Source organism: Alosa alosa, chromosome 19, assembly GCF_017589495.1.
Source record: "Alosa alosa isolate M-15738 ecotype Scorff River chromosome 19, AALO_Geno_1.1, whole genome shotgun sequence".
Classification (NCBI taxonomy): domain Eukaryota; kingdom Metazoa; phylum Chordata; class Actinopteri; order Clupeiformes; family Clupeidae; genus Alosa; species Alosa alosa.
Window position 1 is genome coordinate 17,944,072 of NC_063207.1, and position 21,441 is coordinate 17,965,512.

Sequence of the window (21,441 nt, forward strand, 5' to 3'; positions counted from 1 at the left end):
TGTTCAAAATGAAGTGAATTGCTGCCTCTATTTTAAAACATGCTTGTTATGTTTGTGTCTAGAGAAATGATATGTGAAACATAAACAGCAGTTTGAGTGCGCAGACATCCATCTATGGTCTCTGCAGGGTGAGGAGGAGAGGGCTGCTACGCCCATCAGTGAGGTTTGGTAACAGTGCCTCAGAGGAGTGCAAACGCAGTTGAGAGAGACTCTGCCAAAAGGGATCAACACATCAAAATTAGACAAGTGAATGGGTGGGTTTGTCTTCAAGTAGCCACTTATGGCGCTGGCTTAAAGCAATGGATGTTGGGATTCACACAATGCCAAAATGCATTGTATGAAGTCCAGCATGCATCCGATCACAGCCTGATTGGAATGTGATAACAGACTGAGCTCATAGATATCTGATGACTTCACGGCATGCAAACTGACACAGCATGATCGCTGACTCAAGGGTCTGTCCTCACCTGTTTTGACTTTGAGAAGACCATCTTTGCGTCCGTGTTAACTGATTGAAGTGCTTCTACGCCGCTGTCCTCTGTGTCGTCTCTCCTGAGCTTTCTGGCCATCGTACCTGATACACAGAGGAGCAGAACTCAGTTGGGACACTCATATCAAGCGGCAATATCTGCTGAATTCTGCCTAGACTAGACACCACTAGAGCTAGTGTGAATCTAGACAAATATCATGAACATGAGCTTTGGTAAGGTTAGCAATAACAAAGCTGAATCCCTTGAAGCAACTTAACCATACCTGAGGACGATCCTCTGGAGTTTCTGAGGAAGAGGATGGGGGAGGTCCTAGAGCTTCTGCCTGCAACTAGACCTAAGGTAGAGCTTCATCAATTACCCTCCTAAAGAAATACTATGATATTACCTCTAACACTGTGAGAAACACTCTTACTTCAAGCATTATGAGAACAAGCAATGTAATGATGGTGCATTATGTTTATTGAACACTGGTTGATTGGATCTGCGGAGCATGTAGCTGAGCTGTGACGTTACCTGGTGTGGAGGTGCAGCTGGGGAGAGCCGTCCCTGCACTGACCTGCCTCTGCAGCTGACTGACCAGCTGAAAGGCCTCCTGCTTTAGACCCCTCTCCTGCTGGAGTTTACTCCTCACCTACACAACACACCACAGTTACTGTAATTTCCCTACTATTAGCCGAGGTTTAAACATTGATTTTGCATTTGACTTGCATTAACCCTTAAAGGAGTACCGTCACACCGGTGTGACGGGAATGTTGGGAAATTAACATTCTAAAGAATATCTGGGTTCATTGAATTCAACATAGAATTTTAGAACCTTCAATTGTTGCGGAACTTAGAATGTTCAAAAACCTACACCTTTAAGGGTTAAACACTGTTCTGAGGTTTATACACAATGCGGCTAATACACAGGAAATGACTGTACTCCTTACACAACACAAACCAACCCTCACCTAGGATACCACCACCCTCTATGCCACCCTCCAACTGCAGCAAACCAAATGTACTACTCACCTTCACTCCTCAGATGAAAGACACACGACACTCACATTTTTATCTACAATGTTTGGTACTGTTCCACATCGCTCTCCACTGAAGCCTACAATTGTTTGTAACAACATGTAGGTGTGTGGACTATCCACAGATATAGCTTTTCAATACTGTGTAGGATCTGTAGTACTAGCAACCCATGTTACAATTAGTTAATGTGTGTTTGTACTGTACACATCCATAGCATAAGCACCCCTGTGTTCCAATGTGCTGCTGGACTAATAGCTTGCTATGTCAGCTGTCCCTTGTATGGAAGTTAATGTCCATACCTGACTGTAAATGTGTGTGTGTGTGTGTGTGTCTCACCTGCTGCAGTTCTTTGCTGCTGTGCTGCAGCTGTAGCTGGCTATGTCTGCGTCCAGTGTGCAGTTGTTTGGTGAGCTCCTTTATCACCCTCTCTCTGTCCTCAGCCTCCTCCTGCAGACGCTGCAGACCCAGCGCTCCCGAGCTGTGCAGCTGCATGCGCATGCGCTCCTCCTGGGCGCCGCCTTGCTCCACCTCCTGCAGGCGCTGGCTCTGACAAACAGTGGAACACACTCTGAATTAAACACACACACACCATAATTCAAGTACACTGTTTTAATCTCATCTCTTTCTCTCTGAATTAATTGTACGAGTTACTAGTTGCCTTCACCAGCATTTAGACACAATTTATCCCATCACTGAGGGCAGTATTCAAATCTTCAACAGCACGTACACTGCCCTAACATGTTGCATCCTAAGCTGAGGTACTTGCGCCCAACAATGTCACAGTAACAGTCGCAGGGATGCTTTCACATTCTAACAGGACTTGTTGCGCTTAAACTCCATGGGGTGTAAAGCGTGTGGGAATGATGGGAAAGCGGGTGGGCTCTACCTTTTGGCTGAGCTGCTTCCTGGCGAGGTGGACCTCCTTCTGGCTATGCTGCATGACCTCCCTCAGGGCCTCCAGCTCCTGCTGCAGCAGCGCCCCCTGCTGCTCAGATTCCAGCTGCACTCTAACGCAGGCCAGCTGCCTCTGCAGCTCCCTCTACACACACATACAGTACAGATTCACTTACAAGCAACTCTCAAACATTCAATGGCCTTCTCTCTACACAAAAATGTCAAGTGTTCATATTATGTAGCCACCCTATCAATATACTTCACTCTAGATCATCCTCCTGCGTGAGTGATGTCCAGACTCCCTGAGGTCCAGTACCTGTTTGGTGCTGAGGAGCTCCCGCTGTAGTTTTCCCACAGCCACCACCTTTCTCCACTGACCCAGTGCCTGTAGCTTCCTCATCAGAGCCCTCTGCTGGGAGTTCTCTATCAGGAGGTCCTGCTGTGCCTCTTTCTACACGCAGAGATGTACAGTAGGTTTAAAAAGACAAAATCTCCTCAAATAAATCTAGCTAAGTACTATGCAACACACTTTCAACATATTCTACACACAAGAAACAATAATAAAATGTTCATCCAAAATGATTCATTTTCATTGTGAAAACTCCCTTGTTAGAACAAATTATGCCAACAGCTCACTTTAGCACTAATCTCAGTGACCATAAGGCCATGTACATTTTTTATTCCAGTTATGTCATATCATGAGGGAACGGTAGAACTAATCTCTTCACCTGAACCAGAATTTCTGCTAGGTCCTCAGGTTCTCTGGAGGAGCCATACTTCTTCTGGAGCCTGGAGATCCGCTCCACTCCCTCCTGTCGGGCTCTGCCAACCATCTGCAGCACGTCCTCCTCCATCTTCTGGTGGTAACCATCCAGTCGTGACTAACAGGCACACCACAGGGACACTTGATTAGGAATACAGAAACAAATTAACTGTACAAGGTCATTATGCTTACAGACAGCTGATGTTCCCTTGTTAGTAGCACATACTGTATACCATACACACATCCTCTATGCATTACTAAAATGATAAGTTTGGTTTGGGGTGTGTGACGTAAGTTTGGGTTATCATGGTTATCTGTGCTTGGGTGTGAAAGGTCTCCCACCTTGAGCTGGAGGCAGGTGGTGAAGAGCCGTTGCACAAGGGTGTCATAGTGCAGTCTGTGCTGAGCACTCAGCTGCTGCTGGAGGGTGTTGCGCTCCTCTTTCACGTGTGCCAGCTGAGCCCTCAGGGCCGTCATCTCCACCATCAGCCCCCGGCACAGAGCAGCCGCCTGGGACACAGCACGGGGAGAAACAAGGGTCATGCCTGGGACACAGCACGGGGAGAAACATGGGTCATGCCTGGGACACAGCACGGGGAGAAACATGGGTCATGCCTGGGATACAGCACGGGGAGAAACATGGGTCATGCCTGGGACACAGCATGAGGAAAAACATGGGTCACACGGCACATTTAACCATAAAACAAAGTTCACAAACACTTAAGCGAAGTGTGAGGTTAATGTGATGTACCTGTGACTGGAAATACACACACCTTACTGAGAGGGTCACTTGACTGGATGTGATATTCCTCCAGGTTCTTCACATCCTAATGCATGAAAAATAAACTGCTTTACACTGAATATGTATTTGTACATAGACTGTATGAGCCCCAGCACCACGTCAGTTCCAAAGAAATAGTCCCAACATTGTTCTCTACATGGCTCCCCTCCACATTACCACAGTGGAGAGAGCCGTAAACCTCCTGGACTCATGGCTACCTGTTCCCGCTGATGGAGCAGCTGGGTCTCCTGCTGCAGGAGATGCTCATAGAACTGGGAGTAGAACAGGAAGTTGCTCCGCTCGCGGCCAATCACGTCACGCGACAGAGCGCTCAAACACTGCTGCAGATGGGCACTGGAGAAGGACACCTAGGGAACAGACAAATGACATCTTCCACCACCATTTCCACAAATTCACGGCCACAGCAATGGCTGCCCGCTGGTCAAATGTAGAGGAAGAATTTCCCTGTGGATAAATAATAGCATCTATCTATCACAGTCAATGTGGCTTTACCTGCCCCTCAGAATTCTGGACTCCAGACAGCAGCTGATGCACAAAGTTCTCCACAATCAGTGGCCTCTCTGGTGTCGGACAGTGCTTCATGGGGCCTCTCTTCCACACATCTGTATACACACACAGAGGGGGAATATTTAGATTGGAGCTAGTATTCAAACTCTAAATACTAAAGCTCTAAAAGTATGTTTTTCTTTACCTGTGGGTAAGGCTGTGTCTTGCCGTGTCCTCTCTGACAGGAGCAAGGTCGTCTCTTTGGCCATTTTCAATTGTACTGCTTTAATCATGTCACACTCCATGCTCTCCAGCAGTCTCAGCAGCTGGGTCAACACACACACACACACACACCCACAGACACCCACCAACATGTTAAACAATCTTCATTCTCAGTTTTATACATATATTTAATAGACACTTCTATTAATATATTTTTTTGCCAAAAATGCTAATATTAATGTCAAATACTCTTGATCTTATCAACCCGCGACCCCCAAAATAACCGTGCCAGAGACTGGTGACCCCTACTATCCCTCAAAAAAATAAAATAAAATGTGCTTTTGCCATACATATCTAGGCTTATCCAAACACGGGCTTAACGACAACACAAAAAATTAACAGAGCAGGGTCATTCCACGTCAGTTCAACCAGGGCCCCGCGACTTAGGTCTCAAAAATTAGGAAAAAAAAAATTACCAGGTGTACCCTATGTTACCCAGGAGACACACTGTAAAATTACTCTTATGTAAGATCAATACTTTCCAAGATACAGCCAGTTTTACAGGGGGGGGGGTGTCGATTTTGTTAGGCCTCTTTTTTTGTCAAAGTTCAAAAGCCCACAGCGCCAAAGAACTAAACCATGTAGGAGGCTCAAATTTTGCATGCTGGTACATAAATAGGAATAGTATGTAGCAAAATCGTCACGTTTGGTCTGGATAATCCTGCATGGTCATAGCTGTCCCTCAAAGTTGATACAAATTTTATTGGAGTTTTTGGCTGGGCTCACCACACTGCCACCTGTGGTTGTATAGAGTAACCTAGGGTAGCTCTATACAAAACATATTGATGTCAATGGTGCATTTTGCCCATGTTCAGGGTGGAAAGTGAAAAAGAAAGATTGGCATAAGACAAGTCAAATTGGTGTTTTTGAAAAGAAAAGATCATGGAGAATAAAGAAAAAAATATTTAAAAAATCTTTGTATATTCCCACAAGGTGTTTGGGTGCTCTGAAAATGAGAACCAAAATGATTTTTTAGACTTGTAAAGTCTGCTGTTCAGACCCTGAAGGAATTTATTTTCTGTTCATTGTTTTTTGTGAGAGTGTTTCTACTTATCTCAGTAAGGAAAATAAATCAAGAGCCTATGTTGAGTACAAATATGTCTTCTGAAGGCTTAAACAGAGCCCAGCCAAAAACTCCAACAAAATTTGTATCAACTTTGAGGGACAGCTATTACCATGCAGGATTATCCAGACCAAACGTGACGATTTTGCTACATACTATTCCTATTTATGTACCAGCATGCAAAATTTGAGCCTCCTACATGGTTTAGTTCTTGCGCTGTGGGCTTGTGAACTTTGACAAAAAAAAGAGGCTGAACAAAATCGATACCCCCCTCCCCCTGTAAAACTGGCTGTATCTTGGAAAGTATTGATCTTACATAAGAGTAATTTTACAGTGTGTCTCCTGGGTAACACAGGTACACCTGGTAATTTTTTCAGAATTTTTTGAGACCTAAGTGCGTGGGCCCTGGTTGAATTGACGTGGAATGACCCAGCAGCCTGTTATGATTTTACATATAGAACTTTACTATATGATAAAAGCAGAAAAAATAATATCCATGTAACATGAGTGCAACTTTGAAACATTACTTTAATTTCCATTTTAAAGTAACACCAAAGCACTTTTCCTGTCGCACGCATGCTATTTGTTTATCCAGCACTGGCTTTGGAAATAACAATGTCTACAGACAAGGTAGAGTACATTGCATGATTTTATGAAAGTATGATGTATTGCGACATCAGAAGCAAGTCAAATTTGTAGTTTCTTATGTCTCATTCCATCGAATCTGCTACCCGATCTGGCAAACTTGCATAGTGCGGTTATAGCCGATAGAGGGTCACGAAGAGAATGCAGTGCCGTTCACCCTGTTACGAGTTGATGATTTTGGAAACAATATTTTAATGTACAAAAAACTGGTGTTGCTTTAACAGAAGAATATCTCAGTCAGGGTAATATCCACAAACTGTTGTAAACATATGTACATTGTTGCTGCGCAAATTTACATTTTGGCGACTATGTTTCAGCGTTAATCTCATCTAATGAGATGGATGGAACACAGCAAGTCCATTCTTGGTTTAATTGTGGAGACGGCCACACGGAGATCATCCTCCACATTTAGACGCGATCTGTATTTGTTTTTAATATATGTCAGTGCAGATAAAGTCTTTTCGCACAGGCATGTGGAGCCAAACGGCGTCAGTACGTCCATCGCAGCCTGTGGATATTCCCTCTCGACTGAAATCCAGAACTCAGCAAGCGTCTTGGAATTAAACTCTGTCTTTAAAGTGCGGTCACATGACAGCTCAACCAGTCCGTCCTCCATGCTGGCTGACAGATGACTTGCGGTGGTTTTAATTTTTTCCAAATTTATTTGATTTATGGAAATCATTTCGCGACCCACCCCTCGTCGTCCCGGACCCCCCGGGGGGTCGCGACACCCACTTTGGGAACCCCTGATCTAGTGATCTGTACAATGCAATGTTGTCATAGCGCACCTCCCAAGTCCTCAGCTCCACCTCGGAGGCTCCAGCAGGGGGCGGCAGAGGCTGGCCATCCACCAACAGGGCCTCATACTCTTGCTCAGACCCCAAGTGCTGCGCTAGAGCCTTCATACTGGGGTACTGGATCTCCTGTCTGTAATACACAAACAAAAACATAACCATGATGCACACCTACTTTAAAATGTATTAGCACCCAAACACAAACACAAAGACACACCCACTCATATTGCACAACACGCCGTAATACCGCTGTTTCAATTAGTGATTACAGCCGAATCATAAAAAACAGAACTTTTTTTTGTGTTGCTTCATCCTGTAAGCGCTGACCCACGGCAGAGCCACAGGGCCGTTCCGCACCTGTAGAGTGTGGTAAAGTGCTGGTAGTGAGTGGGGCTGTGGATGTGCTGGACGCCCAGTCTGTGACAGCCCCAGATCTCCTTCAGCGTTTCCAGCTGCTTCCACAGTAGCAGGAAGCCTCTCTGCTGCTCCAGGCCAAAGGTGGGGTCTCTGGGTCTCTTCACAGAGCAGTCTCCATCAGCCTCAGCAACAACACATTCCTCCGGCTCCTACAGAAGAAATGTACTTGGTCTTATATTTCTGACACATTTCTAAGTCAAAACTGTGTCAGAAATGTGTCTGAAATACAGTGCAAGACCAACTATATTTTCACACCCGAAATGCTCTGTGTATTTTAAGGGACATACAGTAGGATAAGTGGTCATTTACCTGAGTTTTATTTCTCTGCACATCATCAGTGGCCTGTGCAGTCATGTCCAGCTGGAGAGTACCCACTGCCTGCCCACTGCTCAGCATCTCCTCCAGCTGCAGAGACACGCCCAGCAGCTCCCCATTGGCCACCTGCCGGCTGCGCTCTCCTAGGCCACTCAGACACAGCTGGAGTAACAGTTAACAAATCAGGAAAGATGACTCAAACCCTTGACAGACAGCTAGATAACACCATCAGCTGAAACTCCCTAACTTCCCAATAAAGAAGACCCTAGTTAGTCAAAATACACCAGACCCCTATGAGGGATGTGGTGTATCACACAAAGGGCAGAGGAGGATGACAGAGCTGGTGCAATCAAACCAACATAGGACAAATGCACTGTACCTGCATGCAGAACTCTATGGGGGGAACGTCCCAAACATCCAGAGGATGGAGTCCGTGGCACAACATAAACCATCTCCATGGAAACAGTCTTTGCGCCTGCAAAAAAAAAAAAAAAATCCTGAAGGTCCTCTGCTCTCTATGAACCACACTAATAGCTCTTTGCACACAGGCATACACAATGTACTAAGACCTGTCAGACAAACTGAACAGGTTAATGTGATCATGTGACATTAGCCTGAGGTCAGGTAGCACCCCACCTGACATAAATAGAACAGGTTAGTCATTCACCTGAGGGCAGTCTGGCTCCAGGGGCTGGGGCAGAGGCAGCTGGTAGCTCTGGTCACTTTTTCTCAAGCTGTCACTCAAGAGGGGGAGGGCGTGTCCCATGTTGTCATTCACACTGTGATAGGCTGCAGTGTTTCCAGTGGACAGGAATGTTTTTCTTAAAGAGGCAGAGTAAACATTTGTGAAAAAGTAGACATGTAAAAACCATGTTGGGATACACAAGCAGCATTGTAAAGTGTATTTACATAAGGAGGGCATCACATTTGCATCAAACCATTCTGTCTACAGTTTCGAACTCCAGCTCACCTGATTATGTGACGTGTGGCTGCATCAAAGAGCAGGAATAGCACCTGTCTGCGCAGCTGGAGCAGATGTCCGACGGCCTTCGGGCTGCGCGGGTCACAGAGAGAGTCCACATGCTGCTGAATGTCCCAGAGCTCAGCACCTTATGAGCACATGTTAGAGTGAAGCAGTAAGAACTGTGCCCCTCAGCATACAGAGAATCCATATCATAATATCATATCTAAAATGATATAACCACATCACTGACTACTTCAACTTCAAATAAGTCTGCTCTATGGCCATCAAATTTCAGCTCTTGTCTATAGGTGAGCAAGAGGGTCTTTCTTTTGCAGTAAGTTGATCAGCCCAAGAAAGTCAGTGTGTGTCGTGTATATGGTCAATTCTATCGGCATAGACCTGGTTTATTTAACACCAACGTAGACATTTATTGCACAGATATACAAACTTCACCAGTATTTTGAATGTCAGATGAGTGAAAGGATGAAAGGTTGTGAGGGCACATACGGATGCACTAAGTGAGGAGATGTCAACTTGATTTCAACTGAACACACTTCAGCATTGTCCTAAATGTACAATTGTTGCTCTTTGAGTGGAAGGGTAAAAGGTTGTGAGGAGACATACTGATACTCTCGGTCCCACCCCAGTCAGCTGTCAGAGTGCTTTGGCTGGCAGAGCTGAGGAGAGAGGCTGCATTCCCCAAGCGAGCAAAGCTGATGGTGTAACACACAATGTCATGAAGGGCAGAGGTGATGGCCAACATGTGCTGAAGTGCCCTTTGACATGTCTGGAGGACACACACAAACACACACACACACACACACACACACACACACACACACACACACACACACACACACACACACACACACACACACACAGAGAAAGAGGGAGAAATGAATACACAAATAAACACACATACAAACACTTACAATCTCTTAGTAAATGTTTGCTTCATTCATGGTGTGTATATTATAACTGTGCTATGACTATACTGTATTGTATGCTAAATGTGTATAAACATTGAGAAACTACAGTTAGGTGTTTTCATATGAATAGCTTGCCTTCTCCTCCAAGCCTCGGAACATGAGCAGAGTCTCTGTGTAGTGTGGGAGGAACCACAGGTTGAGGAGAACAGTTCCGTCTGCTGACAACAGAGCTCTGGGGCGCTGCTGGAACGTTCTGGAATGGCATGACATACACACTCTAGCTCTAAAGGCTCTCACAGCTGACGTCTTTTAAGGTTAAGGTTAAGGCTACAACTTAAAGGTCAAGGTTAAACAGTGGTAAAGGCCTGAAAGGTAGTTTCTGTTAAAGCAACACCAAAGAGTTTTTTGTATCTTAAAATAATGTTTCCAAAATCGTTTCAGTGGTTCATCAACTCGTAATAGGGTGAACAGCACTTCTGCATTCGCTTCGCGACCCTCTATCGGCTATGCAAGTTTGCCAGATCGGGTAGCGGATCTGTAGTTCGATGGAATAAGACATAAGAAACTACCAATTTGACTTGCTTCTGATGTCACAATACATCATACTTTCATAAAATCATGCAACATACTCTACCTTGTCTGTGGACTTTGTTATTTGCAAAGCCGGTGCTGGATAAACAAAGTGGAGGAAAAATGGAGGAAAAGTGCTTTGGTGTTGCTTTAACTAGCTTGCAATTTAACCTGGTCTTGGACTGAAAAACAATATATATTCACTCCCTTTTTTGGGGGCCTCTACTCAACATTTTCAGTGTTATCATCATACACATTACAGCTTAAGATCTCGAATTACAATTAGGCTTATTCACACGGAGGCCAGAACGAGGCTACATACTTGCCATTACAGTCCAGCAGATGGTGGTGATAATGCAGTCCGTTTGCAAACTGCCAAACTCACTGAAGAAGAAAAAGAACAGGCCAGCGAACCCTTCTTCTTTTTCGGTGAGCTTTTTTTTTTGGCAGTTTGAAAACGAAGTGCATTACCGCCATCTGCTGGACTTAGGTGTAATGGCAAGTGTACCCTGTAGCCTCGTTCTGGCCTCCGGGTGAATAAGGCGAATGGATCCAATCAGATAAAACACACAAACAAAAAAGACCAATAACGACAAGTCTGTAAGTAATCAATCCTTACCTGGGATCTGTTGTGAGTGCCTTCTCTGAGTCCTGGTTTGATTTGGCTTCATTAGACCTACCCATCATGAAGTGGGTTTGGCAGATGGTAGGAAAGTCTTGCAAAAGTAATGTGAGGCTGTGGTACAGGGCAACAATCTGTGCTCTGACACAGCACTGAGACATGCTAACACTAAGCCTGCAAGGTGTGTGCAGAAACAAATACCTGGTCAGTAACATCATTAACAGGAATTTAAGTCACAGTAACATTCATTCAAGGTTTTCTTAAGGCAAGAACAACTCAGAAATAGCAAGATGCCAGCCTTCCATATGCCTCCCAATGCTAGTTCTTAACCTCCTGAAGAGGCCCCTGAGTCTACCAGCTGAAGCTCACTCACTTGGAGCAGAACTCTAGGATCAGCTTCCTCTTGGTCTTTGCTGCTTCATCCTGTGGTGGAGTGGGAGTTTATGGAGGAAAGCTCTCAGCCAGTTTTGATTATAGATAAGTCTGAAGGATGGTTAGTTTCAACATTAAGCTGCTAAAAAGCGATGTTAAGAGTTCTGCTCTGCCTGTGGGACTGTGTTACTAACCGTGTTCTGCAGGAGGGTTCCTGTTGCCTCCCTCCGCTTGATGAAGGCGTTCAGCATTTCATCTCTTGGCCGTGTCTTCTCCAGCTGGATAGACACAAATGACTCTGCAAGTCTGGAGAAAGAGGGATAATGAACAATTCATCAGTTATGGATAGACATGAATGACTTTGCAAATCTGGAGAAAGAGGGACATTCATCAGTTATGGATAGACATGAATGACTTTGCAAATCTGAAGAAAGAGGGATAATCAATAATTCATCAGTTATGGATAAACACAAATGACTCAATCAGTTATCGCAACGGTAGAACACAGAACATCCATTCAAGTCCTTATTTTCACTGCTATTGCAAAGATTGATCTGACCTGTGCCTTGAGTCTGATGCATATCGTCTGGGTGCTTTACTGGAGGGGCTCCTCTCCTCTGGGTGTCTGCTCTCATGCTGAACCTGGAAGGAAGGTACTCTGAAGGAGCTCTGTCCAGTTCACCATAAATACAGCCATACAATCACAAGGTACCTAAATCCTGCCAATGTGGCCGGGGTCAGTGTGGTCAGAGAGAGAGAGAGAGAGGCCTACTGTACCTGCTGTGACCCTGCTGCAACTTCTGCCCAATAGCAAAGTGAGGCTTGCTTGATAGCACTGATCAATGTATTCTTTTGTGTCACCTGACATGCCAGGGTCACCTGCAGGTTTTCAATCCCTGATCCATACAAGAGCTGTGAAAATGGCAACTGAAATTACACACAATTTACAAAACACAAAATATATAGTTGAAGCCATACTTAACACAGAGTATTTTACTTGCTTGCATGACTGCCTCCCGAGTGTGAAAGCTGAATCTACCGATATGGTTGACATCAAGCTCCTGAATAGCCAGAGGCAGACTAGAGGGGACATATCTGCCAGGGAAGTAGGAGAGTTCGCATCAGGACATCTGGCATCAGGTGGGCATCAAAACTACATTTACTGCTCTCCCTACAAACAATGGAACTCTAATGATTGAAATAATCTTCGCTGTTTCTTTAAATCAGAATTAAATTGTGAATTGCCAGCATAAGCATTTACCGGTAAATGATCTATCAGGTTAGTTTGTCTGCCCTAGCCTCCTGCCCTGGCCCTCTGTCAGGTAAAATTCAAACAGAATGCAAATGAAATGAAAAACTGCACCTGTCCACACTGGTGTTGTCCTCCAGTAAAGCTGTGATGAACATGGGCCGCTGTTCAGCCACATCCTTCAGCACAGCAAACTCAAACTGAACAGGTCGCAAATACAGATGGAAGTCATCAAAGCCCAGTTCCAGAGCTAAAGATTTGTATAACCTTCAAACACAGAGACACAGTTCAACAACTTGTTAAAAATGTGTTTTTCCTCACAGTATCTTTCAGCTACGGTTTCCTGTTGCTGTCTATGAGCAATTTATATTGTCAAATTTGAGGATACAACAAATGAGATAACATTCCAATGACTTACCGGTATGTATATTTCATATGTCTATGCATCATAAACAACTGCAGTGTGTGTGTGTGTGTGTGTGTGTGTGTGTGTGTGTGTGTGTGTGTGTGTGTGTGTGTGTTGTCTTAACTGTGCAAGGTGTCCACTCTCTAAAGCAGCCTCCAGCAGACGATGGCGTATGGTAACCAGCTCCAGAAGGTTTGAGAACGTCTCAACACCAAGGAGCTGTCTGTCCCTCTCAGACCTAATTTCCTTCTCTTCTGCTGACCTCAGAACAGCCAGACCCACATCCCTCACCAGCAGAGGGTCCTCAAAAAACACCTCTGAAAACAACTAACAAAAAGGAAAAAGGTAAAAACTAAATTTATATTATATCTATCTTTACCATGCATCATTTTTTCTGTCAGTTGTTCAAAAATATATTTGTTGCTGTGTGTTAACCAACAACTTGCTAAATAGTATAAATCACTGGCACTTGCACAAGACATATAGAACCTCTGTGAGCTCAAACCTACATCCTTCTGGATCTGGGGGCTGTAGAAGGCCCCGAGTGGAGCCTGGGTGTGCCAGTAGTGCAGGGCCTGCTTCAGGACTCTCTGTTCCAGGGCCACACGCTCCAGAACTCCATTGGCTCCGTGCAGTTGGCAGAGCTCAGCATGGGCCTTCCCCAGAGCCTGGTACACCTGCCGGGCCAGGCACAGCGAGGGGTGGACCTCCAGCAGGAAAACACTCTTCAGGGCAGGACTGTAACCACGGACACATATACATAAACAGACATTCATATAAGCATGCACACACACACACACACACACATATACACACACACACACACACACACACACACACACACACACACACACACACACACACACACACACACACACACACACACACACACACACACACACACACACACACACACACAAGCACACACAGTAACCATAACAAAGGATAATAAGTCTGAAATGTAAACATTACTCCTCTCTTTGTCAATGCTACCAGGCTGTAAATTGTACCTATGAAACACACACACACATGCTTTGCTGACTTTAAATAACATTGCACCACTCAAGCACAGACCTGCCTCCACAAAGAGTGACCAGCTGTTTGGGGGTGTAGTTTGGGGGCAGGCCAAACCCCAGAGTGGCCCTCCTGTCCTCCCTCCTCCACACCCGCAGGAGGTATCGACGCTGCTCATCAATCTGACCAGGAGCACACAAAATTATGAGCAAACATATCTGGGCAAGAACTGAAACAGCACCTCATACTGTACATACCCCTAACGCCAATCTAAATGGGTACACATGATTTGAATATTATAGCACATTTCTTAACACGAAAAACATAGAAAACAAGAAACAACTACATTTACAATTACATTTTACATTTAATAGCTGACACTTTTATCCAAAGTGACTTGCGTACTGTATGTCAATCATATTACATGGGCCATTCTCCCCAGGACCACCACCATTAAAAGTGCCTCACCTGCTGGTCCAGGATATGTTTGATGAGCTGCTGGTGCATCTGCATACAGACAAGCTCCTCGTGGTAGGCCTGTACGCAGTACTGGGCTGCTGGGTCCAGCTGAGGCCGGCGATGGATGATGTCTGTGATGACCTGGGCCATGGCAACCCTCTCCTCTGAGTCTGTTACGTGTTGGTAGGCCTCGAAGTAGCAGTTAAGCAGCTGGACACAAATATGCATGCAAACACACACACACACACACACACACACACACACACACACACAGAAATACTGAGCAGGTCCTGAGGTACTGATACTAAGATCCAAAACCTGTCTGTTCTCTATTGTCTTTGATTTGCCACTTGGCTGAGCAATGTCAAGCCTGACTAACTACAAAATGTAACAAAATATTGACAGAGATCACTTCCTCAAACAGCTGACTACCTGCATCTTTTTCTCTATAAATGTGGTCTCGCACATCCACAGATCCAGTAAAACAGCCTGACGATCCACGTCCATCCCAGCCCAAGAGTTCAGGTCCACCTTAGACTGACCTGAGGCTTCCGTCATACACCGCTCTGAAAGGGTAGACATGTTACACATGCACAAGTCATGCAGTCACCTTTAGATTCTCAGAGATAAACCATCATTATGTGCAAAAGACCAAAAAGACTTAATGTGGGATTATGAGTTGTTTAAAATGCCACATTTACAAAAACTACTATGTATTAAGCTGCTGTCTGAAGTATTTCAAGGTGCAACATCAAGGATTAGTTTGTTGCAATTTTCCTTTTTGAAATTCAACAAATGCTGAACCTAAAACCAAACAGACTTCCAAATCTTCATAATCCTTCATTTGAGCAGCACACAGCTCAATTGGCAGACAGATATCCATACTTCTTTCAAAACCACAGTCACACATCATCTACCAAGTGACTTCACTATGTGGACGAGTAGATGCTTCCTACCTCTGCTCCTGGTCTGGATGTAGTGGGAGGCTATGAGGAGGAGGGTGTGCTCTAGCTCCTCCAGGTCTCTGAGAGCTGCATCATACACCACAAACAGACCCATCTGGTCCTGGGTGCGCACCTGCCTACCCTCTCCGCTGTAGTAGTCGTGGTGGTTCTCCACCTCTCGGAACTCCATAAACTCAGAACAGTGGACCTGCATACACATACAAATACGTATTACATACACATACAGGTGGCAGGCAGGCCTTCTTCTAAACTATGAGATGTGTAAAAATCATCGTCCATCAGCTATTCCTAATGGATTCATGTCTTTATGAACAAATCTGTGTTTGCAACTATTTCCTGTATCTCACCTGGTAGTCCACAGGTGTGCTGTAGATCTGGTGATGAGACCCTATACCGCCTCTGGAATCCACGTCTCTCCTGACTGCACTCATCCAGCCCCATTCCTCCCTCCTGTTCTTCAGCTCTCCACCCTCCATCACCACAGCCGCCGTGTCAAAGGTCAGCGTCCTCTCCACAGACCGCATGTAGTTCAGCATGTTCAGACAAGCATTCTGGAACCAGCATGGCAACAGAAAAGTAAAACTATGACAACAATTAATCCATGTTAAAGATCCACTACTATTTTAACCACATATCTCCACCTGCAGTCTGGTAGATGACTATGTATATGAGTCTATGAAGATTACATGCATAGAAATGGTTTTAAAGCTGTAATCCTCACATAAAGCCTTTCCCAAAATCCCACAGGTTTCTTAAAAGCTGAAAAGCATTTTTTACAGCTTAAACAGTCAAACACTAGGTGAAAGATCATTTCAACACAGAATTCACACATCCGGTTGGTTCCGTGACCATAAGTAGAGTGTACCCTTCACCTGTAGCTCCCGGATCCTGAGGTAGCGCAGGTAAACCAGGGAAAGGTACGCGCCTCTGGACTCTGATGAGTCTACACCTCCATCCCCTAAGTACTCCTCAAGCCCCAAGAGCTCAGTGCTGCTGCCAAGCCTGTAGTGACAGACAAATGGAGAGGAGACATTTGGGGACAAGTAGGTGTCCAATCCTAAAGTAAAATAGGCTCAATACATACAAGAATGAAGCAAATACACAACACTTAAATAGTCTTTGCTAAATAACCTTGCTGCCTACTGTACATGACAGACCTTATTCCTCCATGATAAACCACCTGACTGATTATAAGACAAGCCAATACTTTAAAATATAATTTGTTAATCTTACACAATTCTGAAGACAATAAATTCAACAAAAAATGTCAAAACACAACAAACAATTCCTTTAAATTAATTTTACTTACCTTGACTTCCTTAATCCTTCGTTATCGTTTTGCAGAGATGATGCACTTTGTTTACCCATGGAATCCTGGTGGACAGATCATTTTTCTTTAATACATGACCTTTCAATATGACAAAATTCAGCATAATTTGAAAGTGAGCCGTTTCAAGTAAATGCTCAGACTGCACCAGTAATTTGAAAGTATTTCTATATATAACAGGTGTACCTGAGAAGTAATGACAGTGTTGTATAGACTGCTCCATATCTGTGAGGTACTGTTTCCTCCTCTGGACTTTGGGTCCAGTGTGGAAGGCCCCACGCTTTCCGGCTTAACCACAGTAGAAGCATGCTGTCTCAAAGCCTCCATAGCTTTATCAGCATCTGACAACTAGGTTTAGAAAATGTTTTTATTTTTTTGGTGCAAATCATATGACAGAGTGATTGAATCACTGTTCAAAACGTTTAGACAAACTACAAAATGATCCTGTAATACTAGCAATTATGCAGATGTAAACTGGACAATTTCATGGCATTTTAGCCACATCTATTAAAACAGCACCTGCATACCTGACAACACTTGCACAGATTCTGTAGTAGCTCATCCAATGAGTTCTGCTCCTTCAGTTTGGTGATGAACTTCTGCTGCCAGGGGTCATGCTTGGGCTTAGTCTGTTTATAATAAAAAAAAAAACTTGGATTTTAACATGAGAAAGAGAGTGTAGTGCAGTGGTCGCCAACCCGTCGATCGCGATCGACCAGTAGATCTTTAGGACTTGCCCAGTAGATCCCGAGAATAACAGGACAATTAAAAAGTCACCAAATTCCCACGTTTGCCAACGTTTACAGGGCGTAGCCGACATATCAGCGCGGTATAGGATAGCGCATGATTTATTCAAGACCTAGCCATCATAATGCGAGAAATTCCTGCATACATTTACAGTGCTGTCTGATAACGTTAATCTAATAATGGAGCAACGTGAATGCGGGACCGGACGAACCAACCTCTGACTTGAACCGAACGTAACCCCATGCAGACACACACGCGCACAGCACCACTTTGCAGGTGCGCTCTCTCTCTCTCTCTCTCTCTCTCTCTCTCAACAGGACTTGTCACTGCTGAAGTCAAATTATGCTAAGTGTTTCTACATCAACTGCTAACTGACAGAAAATAAAAAACAAAAGTTTAGCGATCAGGAATTTGTTCTCCATTTGAAGAATGTAATCGATTGCGGACCTGCACAGACACGGAGTGCATTGTAGGCCTAGGCTTAGGTTACTTTCACTTAGTGTGCGCATTAATTACGTGAAAGATGCTTCATACCAAAACAGCGATTAAACATCAAATTTATCATGACGTATTGTCACAAACACTTACTCCAATTAGAAAATCAAAACCAAAATCATGTAAGTAAAGACTATGTTAAAGTGTTGTTATCTCATTGACGCCTGTATAAGGGGGTAGAGGATGTGATATTTTTGACCTGATACATTTGCCTAAATAAAAGGCCTTAAATTGGAAGTATTTTAGCTTTGATTTTCTTTTGACGCTTCAAGGTAGATCTTGCCTTTGTTCAGGGCGAGGTTAGGGATCTTGGGCTCAAAAAGGTTGGTGACCACTGGTGTAGTGGATATAGCAGAGGAGAAGGAACTGAGAGCCAAGTCCAGCGTGTGTCTCACCTGGAGGAAGGGAACCCAGTTGGCCTCCTTCCTCAGGGCGACCCCGGTGCCCTTCCTCCCCAGCTGCCCCTCCAAGGCCTCCGAGCTGCCGTACTGCTCCAGGGCCCTCTCCTCCTCTTGCTTCTGGAAGATCACCCGGAACTCCTGTGATACCTACCGCAGAATAACCACCATAACATCACAGAAAACATTGCTGGATCTTCAATTCATTTTTTCCAGAATGTATAGGCCTTGACACTGTATTAATCAATGGTATTACTGTATGTGCATACAGACCACTCTGAAGAGCTCCATCTGATCAGTGGGGGTCCTGAGGTCTGGAGTGCCACACTGCAGCTGGAAGTGGGACAGGAGGTGCTGCAGCTGCCTCTCACACTGGTCAAGCCTCAGCATATGAACAGGAACCCCAGTCGTTAAAGACACTCCTGTTGGAGAGGGCATGGAGAGGGCATGGATTACTACTACAACATTTCATCACAAACTCCAGAGACTGTTCCCAAGTCATGAATATATATTTACTTTAAAGACCTGTGAAGATAGCTTATAAAGTATGTTTGTTGACTTCTCGGGTATATATATATCACACCTGCCAGCTGTTTGGTGGAGGAGGAAATAACATCTATTACAGTCATTCCAGACACCATGTCTTTCCTCTCACTTGCAGGTAGGTAATGGAGAACCTGCAATTAAAGCACCACAAAGATCTTGTAAAACATAACCAAGCACAGATGTCTGTAGAAAAAAAACAGCTCATTAAATTCTACAAAAACTTCCACAGAATGAGGTGAAATCTCAGAAAGATTCCTTGCATTTGCAATGAAGGGTTCACCTATCCAAAATCTAACCCAGCATCTTAAATATTTTTCATATTTTTATCTACTCCCAAAATATTTTAACAATTACATAATCCCCATCACCTTAAATTTCCTCCTACAACAATGAGAGATAAGGCAGGTGGTAATTGAAAAGTGATTCTCTGCAGTACTGTCTATATGGCTGGCTAGGTGTCTACCTGCAGAAAATTGTGGACAGATTTCAGGGAGTGCAGATGGGTCACCAGCCACTGGAGGTAGATGACCACATCTTCCTGGGAGAGTATGATGTTTGGGCTTGCCCTTCTGGTCAGGAGTCTCTCTCTGGACACGGCCAGCCTGCGCGCTCGCTGCACTGCATCTTCATATTCCTGCACCAGCAGGTCCATCTGTCCCTGAAGACACACCAAAAAGGAGTCTGGCAAGCGACCAAAAGCAAATGTATTTTATGGGCCACAATCTCCTCACCTGTCATGACTTACCTTGTAGGAAGGATACAACCGTTCTAAAACTGTGGAGTGGCGACAGAATCTCCTCCACCTCAACATGAGCAGGTGTTTGCATTGTGTCAACTGATTGGAACGGTCCAAGTAGTGCTGGAAGGGAAGACTCCAGTTGTTAAGGGGGGGAGTATATATACAAATACAAATATATTATTTGTATTTATCATATACAAATATATATGTAGCCCAAATAAATCTAAAATTCTACTGTATAACTCAGACATCTGATGCAAGTCTGCAGGGGCGTCGGACTGGGGGTAAAACCACTACTGATTATAGGGGCCCAAGGGGAGGGAGGGCCCTGGAAAAGTCTGGATTATATTTTATTTTACCTGGGTTGAGGAACATGGGGGCCCATCAGGACTGACTATGCAGGGGCCCAGGATCTTGTGCTACGTCCCTGCAAGTCTGTGAGAAGCACTCGTCCTCACCTGGTGCAGCAGAAGAGGAAGACTTTCAGGTGTGTATTCCCGATTGATACAGCTCTTCAGCTCCTGCTGAATGACCTCCGCCGGGGACACATGAGGTCGTGCAGCAGGGACCTGTTGAATATATGCCACGTTGAGAAATATGTAACTTGAGCTATTCAAAACAACTTGTCATAACAATTCCAAAAGTTAGGCTACACTGCACCAACCTGCAAGAGTCTTTTCAAACACTGTTCTCTCTCCACACGAAAGTAAGAAATGTCCTTAGGAATTTGCACCGAGCTAAAATATAAATTATCGAGATATTAGGTGGATACCTATGTGTGGCACCAAACTTGACAATCAATTCATCATTAACAGATTAGTCCCGCCAGTCAACTCGCCAATTGCGTTTGATCATACCAGTATGATTTCCCAATAGTCCCTTGAAGAAATACATTTTCTGCTCGAAGTGCATCCAACTGCGCGGCCAGCTCGGACTCCATCTGATCCACGCGCACCGATGCAGATACTTTGTATGTTCTGCATCTGGACATGACTAGGCCTGAGATTCTGAGAGGAAATGTGCTCTAACTGTTAACTTACCTAAGCCTGCCTTAAATAATATGTCAAAACGGTCAAAGAGCTCTTTCTCTAGACAGTCAACCTTCAAATCAAAGAGCAGAACCTCAGTGTTTTACTGCGTCCCGCGCGCTTGCAAGTGGTGTTGCAACAGAGTATCCATGGTGACCAGTGACCGCTACCAGCCAGTCACCATGAATGAAGTCCGTCCTATCGTGGGCTAGGCCTACTACGCCAATGTTTTCTAGCAATCGAATTTGTGCAATGCATCTTCGACCAGTGAAGAGACGTGGCCAGTAATCATACCTGTCAACATTTAGCTTTCCAAAAACGGGAGATTTTTTTTCGGGCGGGGGGGGCAGTGTTTATAGGCTACCGGATCTGTGTTTGCATATTTAATACGTTTCATACACGTGTTTCAACACTGCATTTCGGTCGTTGCTTTTACCTTACCATTACCTTACGCATGCCAGTTATGTATCCACCAGCTGCCTGCCTGCAGCCTACTTCCAAAACTCCAAAGCTGCTTGCTGTCAGATTTGGTTCCGAGGGCACAAGTTCAGTGTATCAACAACACTCAATAACAGTTTATGTGATGTGTTAATCAATTAAATTCCAAACAATTTTACAACAGCTAGTTCTGGAGTAGGCCGT

General features: G+C 44.5%; 1 protein-coding gene across 1 annotated transcript; it reads right to left on the reverse strand.

Annotated features, from left to right (window-relative positions):
- Positions 1 to 4: 4 nt before the first annotated feature.
- si:ch73-242m19.1 lies at positions 5 to 20,892 on the reverse strand. The gene is made up of 47 exons (XM_048227305.1): positions 20,629 to 20,892; positions 20,436 to 20,508; positions 20,230 to 20,340; positions 19,778 to 19,891; positions 19,496 to 19,690; positions 19,070 to 19,163; positions 18,760 to 18,908; positions 18,484 to 18,636; positions 17,374 to 17,475; positions 17,033 to 17,194; positions 16,829 to 16,893; positions 16,392 to 16,521; positions 15,867 to 16,070; positions 15,511 to 15,706; positions 14,987 to 15,120; positions 14,564 to 14,764; positions 14,156 to 14,277; positions 13,591 to 13,819; positions 13,206 to 13,408; positions 12,790 to 12,942; positions 12,428 to 12,521; positions 12,204 to 12,338; positions 11,986 to 12,068; positions 11,621 to 11,732; positions 11,428 to 11,477; positions 11,052 to 11,228; positions 9,998 to 10,115; positions 9,558 to 9,720; positions 8,940 to 9,078; positions 8,637 to 8,790; positions 8,349 to 8,444; positions 7,964 to 8,131; positions 7,595 to 7,803; positions 7,232 to 7,370; positions 4,659 to 4,779; positions 4,460 to 4,569; positions 4,165 to 4,314; positions 3,939 to 3,992; positions 3,508 to 3,675; positions 3,131 to 3,283; positions 2,719 to 2,853; positions 2,395 to 2,547; positions 1,845 to 2,054; positions 1,005 to 1,122; positions 754 to 825; positions 468 to 574; positions 5 to 211 (listed from the first exon to the last, which is right to left on the reverse strand). The coding sequence occupies exons 1-47, from the start codon at positions 20,760 to 20,762 to the stop codon at positions 113 to 115; spliced, it is 6,411 nt and encodes a 2,136-aa protein (XP_048083262.1). The 5' UTR covers positions 20,763 to 20,892; the 3' UTR covers positions 5 to 112.
- Positions 20,893 to 21,441: the final 549 nt, after the last annotated feature.